The sequence below is a fragment of the Micropterus salmoides genome, unplaced genomic scaffold (genome assembly GCF_014851395.1).
Source record: "Micropterus salmoides isolate LMB-PRFRI ecotype aquatic unplaced genomic scaffold, ASM1485139v1 Ms_hic_scaffold_3, whole genome shotgun sequence".
NCBI lineage: Eukaryota > Metazoa > Chordata > Actinopteri > Centrarchiformes > Centrarchidae > Micropterus > Micropterus salmoides.
Window position 1 is genome coordinate 9,800,401 of NW_024042261.1, and position 10,076 is coordinate 9,810,476.

The 10,076-nt window shown below is 41.1% G+C and overlaps 1 protein-coding gene across 1 annotated transcript; it reads right to left on the bottom strand.

Moving 5' to 3' along the window:
- Positions 1–7,485: 7,485 nt before the first annotated feature.
- On the bottom strand, positions 7,486–9,768 carry kcne4 (potassium voltage-gated channel, Isk-related family, member 4). The gene is made up of 2 exons (XM_038692939.1): positions 9,682–9,768; positions 7,486–9,134 (listed from the first exon to the last, which is right to left on the bottom strand). Exon 2 carries the CDS (start codon positions 9,090–9,092, stop codon positions 8,502–8,504), a length of 591 nt encoding a protein of 196 aa, XP_038548867.1. The 5' UTR covers positions 9,093–9,134; positions 9,682–9,768; the 3' UTR covers positions 7,486–8,501.
- Between the last annotated feature and the right edge of the window lie 308 nt (positions 9,769–10,076).

Sequence of the window (10,076 nt, forward strand, 5' to 3'; positions counted from 1 at the left end):
AGCTTACAATTACTTACACCACATGGCAGTTAATATGCAATTAGCCACCTTGTCCACCAGACTTGAATATGGAACATGGTATGATTTAGAAAACTGATTGACAGGGCTGTTGCAACATTGCAGAGGTAACAGAGGCATTGAATCCCTATACAGGGGCAACATTTCCCACATGCATCAGCTGTCAGCACACTATGTACCAGTGTGCACCACAGTAGACACACCACACCAGTCACAGGATCTATCTACAGTTTAATCACAGAGTGCAGACTAGAAGAAAGATTGACTGAGTTTATTTACTTGAGTTACTTGTGTTTAATAGTGACGTTGGACCAGTGCAGCTTTCATGCAGATAATTATGGAGACTCCTGCATTGGCATATGGTTGTCATGGTAACACGCCTATAGGGGACAGGTCTTTGAATGCGTAATTAACCAGTGGGGCTCAATTTGTCATTCATTAGGCAGGTGTCTTTAAACAGCCAGTAGAAGGCCATGCGAGCTGCTGTTTGCTCAGTTTGCAATTAAAGAGAAGGATTGTAGTATGCGGCCACATGGGCTGGCTTTGGTCCGGTGATATGCACTTTTCGGCACTTTTTGGCACTTTTTGCACTTTTGACACTGAACTAAGATTGTGCTCATTAGTAATGATCCAGGCAAAACTGGTAAGAAGGAACAACACCTCCCACTGACTTAATGAAGCTTCACACACAGAGCTAACAAAGCCGTGACCAAGTATTTTCCAACCTGGGTAAGACTTGCTATGCCTGGCTTGATGTCACACTGTCCATGTCCACACACCCCCAATATTTCACATTAGTCAGACTCTTTTATAAAAGGGACAGCTCATGCAGTGGGTGACATGATCTTTCAAGGGAGACATCACATATCTCTGGTACTTTTAAGAAGAGGGTGTTGTTTTGGAATAAATGACAAAAGGCGGAAGTTGGATAGAGAATACCATATAAACAATTCTAACAATATACAGTAAGTACACATTAAAGGAATAGTGCAACATTTTGGGAAATACACTTATTCTCTTTCTTGCCAAGAATTAGATGAACAGATTACCACTCTTACAGTAGAGTCGATTTGTCGTCATATTAAATCAGACAAAAGGAACCAAAAATTCAATTAAAATAAAACAAACTCAAAATCAAACTGCCACTGAGGCACCTGACGAATCTTACGCAGAGAAAAATAAGTCCATTGTCCAGGCAAGCATAGAGTTTATGCAGTATTTTTCCATTTTAAGCAAGCAAACAGAAGACCAAAACAATTAGCCGAAAAACACTAAAATGCTCCATAAAGCTGAGGGGAAATGCATTAGGCTCTGTTTTTGTTAATATAAGCAACACCTTTCATATAAGACACTTGATCAGAGCAGATTTAATTGAACAACACTGAACAACATTGAACAAATTACAATCAACATATGATGTAAAGGTGCCACATGATTAGTCATCTTTTTCATTTCGTTAGTATTTTGGAGGCTTCCCACCTTCTTGACTTGGAGCAGTGATCTCTCCGGACCAGCAACACAGATACAAATCAGCCTTTGTCTCACGTTTCCATAGTAACACTCATTAGGTAAAAGGTCGACTCTTGACTGCTGTTTTTTGTACAGGAAGGCAAGGCTATGCACACTCTGAAAGCAACACATTTAATTTGTACACAAGCAAACATTTGAGCCAGTTTGCTTTCTCTGTTGTTTGTGTTGACAGGTGTGTGGGTGCATTTTTGGATAAGGGACTAATGACAAAAACGGAAGAACAGAATTAGTTAGTTTATTCAAAGAGGAGGAGGCGGGCACACAAAACCGATACAAATTGTACTACAAGCTCTAAAGGAAAGGGCGAACACCAAGCCAAAATCTCTTTAATTAAGTCGAGGCTACGTGTCTCAACAGGCAGTGACTCCAGTAGACGCCTGCGATGTTTGAGAAAGTTTTTATGATCTGCTCAGGAGAATGGCATGTTAAACAAACACAATATAATGAGAAGCTTTCAAAGATTAGACTCTAATAGTCTCTGAGATAAAGATCAAAAGGTCAGAGTCGAACAGAGAACTCCAGGGAAAGTTGTGGTTCTTATAATAAGCTCATCAGCAGTGCCTCATATCTCTGAGTATGTTTCCATCACTGCGGCACTTCCGCTTCCAACAGCAACGCTATTACTTTACCAAAGAGGCTGTGAGCTACAGTATGTACAGTAAATAGGATTAGGGAGACATACTGAAACAGCAGTCAGCTCATCTTCTCAGTGCTCGCCATCGCAGTCGGATGAGAAAGGATCATGCAAAGAATGTAGCTATAGATCAGAATTCCTAAAGCACAGCAAGAGAATGAAAGTGATTGTAAATAAGAACAGCTGCATATGTTATGATCACATTACTCACGATCAAAACTAACAAGTCCACAACACAGCCAAACATCAAGCAAATGCGACAACACAAGACAAAGCAATATTAGTCCAACAGAAAGAAGGCGTCCTTCTCACAGCCTTTTACTAAGGGCTCCGCCGTCAACATCCTCTTCAGTCTCTTCACCTTTATTTACCATTATATCCATAGAGGCTGCTGAGACCAGTTATGTAGCCTGCACGCCTGGCTCAGGCTCGACACCAGCGCCGCTCTCCACCAGGAGCAGCATAACGTTATTGAAACTTGGGTGGCAAGCTAGCCAACAATGCTAGACAGCAACCGATGCAAGAGAACGTTACCGATGCCAGAGTGCGTCAACTAGTGAGTTTGCGATCATCAACTCGAGACTTATAGCCAAACCTCTGTCTTGAGACTTCGGCTAATTTTGCAAATCAACACCAAGAAGCCCAGCTCGGCACCTGCATCCTTTCAGCTCTCGCCAATTAGTGAAAGCCAGTCCGCTACTCTTGTCTGGTTTCCTGCTCGGTCACTCTCTCTTTTTCTGTTCCTTGCTTCTCCCAACAGTGTCTTCTTCTGTCTCTATGATGCTGAGAATGATGAGCTAGCTTCTTCCTAAGAACTTATATTGTACATTAGTTCAATGTAAGTTCTTTGTACATTATACAGCTTGCTTGCTGAAGAGTCTTGTTGGTGGAGTAAAGATCTATGCTGTTATTGTGGTAAATGTCCTGCTCGGTATTCCAGCGTTACATAGTCTAATACCTAATTACCATTACCACTCCAGGCTCGCAGCCTGGAGTGGTAATGACAGAGATGCTACTTCCCAATTACAAGTCAGTGAACCATCAAAATGATTCTGAAGCTGTTATTAGAACACATTTAAGATAAAATTACTACATGACGCTGCTTTAATTATTAAAGTCAAGGCATCTTTCATTTAATTGTACTCAAGCATAATTAGTGCACCATTGAGCTATTAGTAATCTTGAGTCTGTCGCGCAGGCTGACTGTATTTTGACCAAGTGATGTTACCTCTTACATATATTTTCATATGATTCCTTAGTAATAATTGTCAGTGCTGGTAAGAGCCTGAGTGACGCAGACCTGCTACACTGCTGTAATTGCTTTGAAGTCATATTATAATTTGCTGAATCTCCATGACCCAGAAAAGGTCTGGTAATTTATCACTGCCAATGCAGGCTTGCTTATCAGCTGAAAAGCTTTGGTCAGGTGGACTGATTCAAACAACCAGCTTCATACCAGGTAAAGGTTGCTGGAAAACAATTGGGTACATTTATGGATTTCTTTCTAGGTTGATATTGACACCAAAGATAGAAATATATCGAAGCAAGGACATGATTTACACTAAGATTCCCCACCACAAAAGTTTAAGGAGACAAAAGATAGAAAAAGTAACCTTTAAACCTGTATGAATTTATTTGTTTGGTCAGTGAAAAAAGCTGTAAACAGAGCACCTACATAATTATTATTAAGGAGTTGTGTTTCTGGTGACTTGAAGTCCAACATTCTTTTCCTATTCCTTTACCTAAAAATCCCTAAGTTTGTCTGCCTGCGAAGATCTGTAAGATTTTAAAACTCTCTGTCGAGGTGAGGGAAACTGCGGTCAGAAGATGACTCTCTGTGGGTTTGTCACTATATGCGACATCTTTGATATTTGATCAATTGTTAAAGCAAGGGTAGGCAACATTGGAGAAACTAGCTACAGCTAGTTTTTGAGAGTATCCAATCGAAAAAAATACCTCCTCCTCACTTCAGGCCCCCTCCAAAGCCACTCCCCAAAACAAATCGCAGGTAGGCAGGCAGCTAGGCCTGAAGTGACTCATTTCCAAACTCTTGTGTGTGTATGCGTGAGACCTGAGGCAGGACACAGGCCCCACCATCGACTCCGGGGGGACACTAATGACAAACATCCTGCTTCACGGTGCAGGAGGCACTCCATGCATCACATCTGCTTCTTATGTTCACCCTGCTTACTCTTACTTGTTCTTCCGCCTGAGAAAAAAATCCTTCGCTTTCTGTCCCATTATCTCGGTCACACACAAACACAGCTGTTGTTCCACCATAATAGAAGACAAGGCAGCTTGTACATCACTTTCCTGCTTGTTGCAAGAGACGCAGCAGTGCACCCCCCTCAACCTCCTTGTTGATAATAAATGAATGTTTCACTGTGTGGTCATGTGTGTTTGTTGTACATGAATTATTTAGTATTTCTGATTCTTCTATATCCGTGTCAAGCTGTCCAGAAGACAGAAAGACAGAGAGCTACAGAAATGCTTTCTGTGTCCCTCTTTAGCTCTTCTTTTCACAGCAATTCACAGTTATTTGATCTCTCTGTGGGCACAGAGAAGATTATTCAGACTTTAAATACTGATTTCTTGTTTTTTGTTATCCAGGAACTTGAGCATATTCAGCCCTTCCACCTAAAGTGTCTATTTTTATTTAAGTTTTTTTTTTACACAGAACAGAAAAAGACTGTCAAAGTGAAAACAGATTCACCTCTTAATAGAACACACCAAATGTGTGCAGCCAGTTGATTTTAGACACATGATTAGCTAAAAAGAACTCCTAAAGGTGACAGAAAAGTACATGTTTTTTTATCTAAAGGAGACCAATTTTGCTTTTCCATATATTATGACTTATCTACAATGTTACGATGTTGGATGTTCAAATAATGAGGTTAAAGTATTTTAAAAAAGACCTCTGTTTTGAACTGTTTTTTCTACCAACGGCTCTGTTCAATGATATACGCAGCCAGACTGAGCCTTTATTCCATATACGGTCATTTGCTCCCACAGCAACAGCACAATGATATCCATCATGAATAAACTGAGTATGGCACGGCTGTAAATCTTCTGATGGCTCTTTGCATATGAGGTCACAAACTGGCATACTTACCCGATGGAGGGTACAGGATATAGGCAACTGGAGGCAATCCGAACAGTGACACAGCAATGCATGTTGTTTGCACAGGGTGAAGTTAAAAAAACTCACAGAGAAACAGAGAGTAGGTATTAAAAGTAGCTAAATTTAAAAAGTTAGCTAGATAAAAATTCCAAAGCACATTTGCTCACCAAAAACAAGACAGCAGTTGTTCAATACTACTTTGGTTCTGAGGTCTTTGACTCAACCGAATACGAAATAAGCCTCTAGGCTCTTACAAGCCTTCATCTGGCTAGCCATGGAGGCAGTCTGGAGGACGATGTCAGTTGTAATGTTGATCGCCTCCACACTTGGCATATCAGTCAGGTTGTGGGAAAAATCGCTTTTCTTCATTTTGAATGGATGAAATCCAGAAAGTTTCAATTTTCTGATGATGAACATTTTATGTAGAGACTTTCCTTCATTCCCATTTCCCAGTACATGAATCACTTTCTGCCCTCCATCATTCACAAGTCATAACAGTCACGTGATTGCAACCAAGCAATAACATGTTGACCTTGGCAAGACTTAAAGTCTACAGTCATGCTAGCAGCTCTGTGGGACTGCTGCTGTGATTTGAGGTAAAAGCTAATGTCAGCATGTAAAGATGAGAGGATCAGCAAGGTCTTTAAGGTTCACCCTCTGTGCACCTTGGGTGTTTGTTTTAAATTTCATTGCAATTCATCCAATAGTTGTTGAGATATTTTACAAAAAGCCTAAAATACCAACCTCTTGTTAGCGCTAAAGGAAAAGTCAGGAGATCAACATACTCATTAGGATTCATCCTCTGTGGACCATAAATGTATATTTCATGGAAATCCACCCACTAGATGTTCAGAGGTTCCAGTCTGGACCAAAGCCGTCTGACCACAGATAGAATTGCTTCCCCACAACCACGCAAACCGCTCAAGAAGGAGACTACTGAGGAAGGCCACCAACATACCTATGACAATTCTGAAGGAGTGCCAAGAACTTAAGATTGGAGACACTGCTGGCTGGGTGTTTTATGGTAAAGTGCTAAAATGAAAGACACTCAAATGACATCATAAGGGACTCTGAAGTCAACTGGAAGAAGCTTTATGCCATCAGACTAAACATTATGCCCTCCAAACATAAAGCCCAAGCTTCACATACATATATATTTCAAAGGAAAATTGTCGTTGTTGTCCTGCCAGGTGTTATGCCTAATGATGCTCCTTTCAATTCACAGGTATTTATATACAAAGGCTCTACATTGAAAATGCCTCACTATGAGAAAGGAGAAAGGGATTGTCATCCATTCTCACACACACACACGCGCCGTTGCAGACATTTACAAGTTACCTTCTGGCCTATAAGGGCTATTACACTGTCAATACATGTACGTCATAAAATCAATGTGTGAATTCCCACTGGCCATTATTGTTCTTTTCTTATTGTTGGTGTGGCGAGCTGTCATTGCATTGAGTTGCGGGACTGAGAGCCTGCAGCGCTGCTAATAGCCTGTGTTTGTGTATGATTGTGTGTGTGTGTGTGTGAGAGAGGCAGGGTTGAGTGACGCAGCAGAGGGAAAACACAACAGATCGCTGCCTTAGAGGAACAGGGTTAAGGGGCAAGGAAAGTGTTCACTGAAAGAGGAGTGAAAACCCTGGGTGACTGTCTTCTGTATCAGTCAACATGCGACACTCCAGTCTAATGGGACTTTAAATAGAGTCCATGATCCCTTTGGGGGTCTTTTGCATGACCGTAAACCACCACACCAACGACATAATACTAATAAATGAAAAAAGAACCCATCTCCTTTCTGCTTCAGGCTCTAATTGCCACCAAACGTTTGAGCATTGTCAGCTTAAAACATGATTGGGCTAACTGATCTGCTTAGTCTCTATGTAAGAAATAGAGGGTCTGACACAATGTTTCACTGAGGATGTGAGCTAGAAAAGATGTGTTATGGCACATGGTGCCACATGGGGGTACTGATTTAGTTATCTGCATTATTATGCATGATCTATTGCAGTCTTTCTCTAAAAATAACAACATGTTAATAATAGTCGCTTTTCCCCTTGCTTCATCTCCCTTTCATCTTCCTTCTTTGTAAAAAGCAACAACAAACACAAAGCACTACATGAGTGCCCTCCACTGGTGAAGCGTCATGGTACAACAAAAAAGAAGAAGAAGAAAATAAGGCTTGTGTCAATTCATAAGCATTTATTTGAGCTGAAACAAAAATGCCATCTTAAATTAAGCCTTATGAAGTGAAAAATACAAAGAATATGTACAGAGCATTGCTTCCGTCAAGTTAACCTACATCATTGACCTTGTATGAACAATACACGATAATACAACAAACACATTAAAACAATCTTTCAAGTGGGTTCCAGGTATGTTTCAATACTCGAGACCATGTTGGCAAGAGGAAGTCAAGTTCAGTCCACACAGCCAGAAAGCAAGTCTCTCAGTCAGTCCCCTGCAGGGTGAGTCATCAGCCCAAACCAGTGAGCCGGTTCTCAATGCGGCGTCAGGAGGGGGCTCAGGCAGGGAGGGGTCACCAACAAATAAAGCAAAGTCATACTACAATGAAATAATATGTTATAATAGTATCATTACATTTATGATATATTATTTTATTCTTTTGTACGACTTCATTGTTTGTTTTAGATATATTTGGAGATTCAGATTTATCTATTGATGTAGGCCTATTTATTTATGATTCCAGCATATAGCCTTTGATGTGTGTATGTTGACCTGACTGGGGGGAGTTACTGCTGCTTACTTAACTGCCTTTGCAGGCATAAATAAAGTTTTATACCATAGAATTGAACTGAATAATGACATGACTATCTATAGGTTATCCCGATATAACTGGGATATAGAAAAATCACCATTACACTCATGTGTTTCACTCTCACCACTTATTGTTTAAATTTACAATTGAAGAATTAAAAATAAAAACGTTAGGCCTAAAGGATGTGCGGTTTCATGTTGTTACTGGTATGGTGAGGTGTTGCATTGAGTCACATTTCTGAAATCAGTTCAAAACACACCAAGCAAAAACTATTCTGGGCCAATGCCCAGAACTGTCAGCTATTTGCTGACTAAAATCTAATACATATCACATTGGCCACATAGTCTTGTTTGACTTTTTCCAGCCCTTTCATGGATATCATTTCATGGATGTTAGTTTGGGGCGTTTTTATAGATGATTTAACCGTTGCTGATGGGTGGACTGTTTGAACCTCCTGGTTTTCTCTCCAGCTGATGTTTGTCCAGTTTTCCTGCGCTGGTCTCGGTATCTCCATTCATGTTCTCTCCCGGTTCCTCCGCCGACTCCTCCTCTATGGCAAAGCGCGTGTCCGCGGAGGAGCACAGGGAGCTGATGCTGCTCTGCTCCGTGCACAGCGCGCACGCGAGCGGAGAGGGCAGCGCGCCCTCGTAGTGGAGGGGTCCAAAGTGGTTGCCGTGGTTACCGCAGAAAGGCAGGGACACCTGCACCGAGCGCAGTTCCGAGACAGCGGAGGGGAAGGTGAGGCTGTGTTTCTTGGGCATCGCGCCCCACTCCCGCTGCTCCTCCTCGTGCACCAGGCGCGTGAAGATGTTGATCCTCCTCTTCTCTCTCCTTTTGGAACGAAAGTAGCCCAGCATTATACCACAGAGGAAGACTCCGTAGAAAGACATGACTATTAATATGTACAGGTACGCGTTCCCGTCGCTTTTGTCCGCCTGGGAGCCCGCAGTGCTCTGTGTGTGCAGGAAGAGCCGTTTGGGTGATGCTGTGGAGTTTTCCAGGTGCTCCATTTCTTTTTCAGTCTAGCTTATGAAGAGGTCCTACAAAGTGCGCTGAAAAAGACACAGACATAGGCTACAAATGTGAGCATTGGTATCAGTTATACGCACAAGTTCCCCGTGAGTTTTATAAGTGATTACAAAGTGATGACACCCACAACTGTGACAGTATGCACAACAAATGTTGTCAAGCTCCTCACTTGAAACTGATGATGGAATTTCATTTGGGTAGAGCAAAAAGTGAAACTTGCTTTAACTTCACCCTGAGGCATGGTCATTGCAATAGAAAGCAATGATATGGCAAGAATGTATTAAGCAGTGTTTCACTTTCCCAGATTATTTTACAAATGACATTCAGTGCATGCAGTCTTTTAAAATCCAATTTCAGGGTATATTCCATCATGATGCTTAAATAAACAATTTCTCATTATTTTTCAAAAACATATAGTTGATTTTGAAGGGTTTTACTTATGTTATCTTATTGTTACTTATTGTGTTGAAGCAATCATGTACAAAAAGTTACTAAAAGTCTACACAAACTTATTTAGTTTAAATAAAACTAAAGTAATATCAATGACAAAGTCATACATTGTCTACTCACCCAACTGAAGAGCTAAGTCTCATGTGAACCTTTCCAGCTTGTTTCTTCTTGCAGCTCTTCTGGAGTTTGGCAGCACTACTACATGGGTGAAGTTATTTATATAGAGACCCTGGAGTGTCAGCAGGAGTCACATGATGGGGCAGATTGTAAGATGAGTCCTGTACTATGGAAGCCCTGAGGAGACGTTATGTTAAAAAACCAAGGAATAAAAAACTCCTTTTAAATCTTTTAACATTATTCACATGTCTAGGGGATTCTTATGAAGGATTACTACAAGAGGTCCTGGGGGGGATGATATTTATTGTTGGCTAGCTAGATGTGTGATGTGTGTCTGCAGCTTGGTTAGCTGCAGACACTAGAAAGACATAATCATAAGTATGAGGACATTTCCTTAA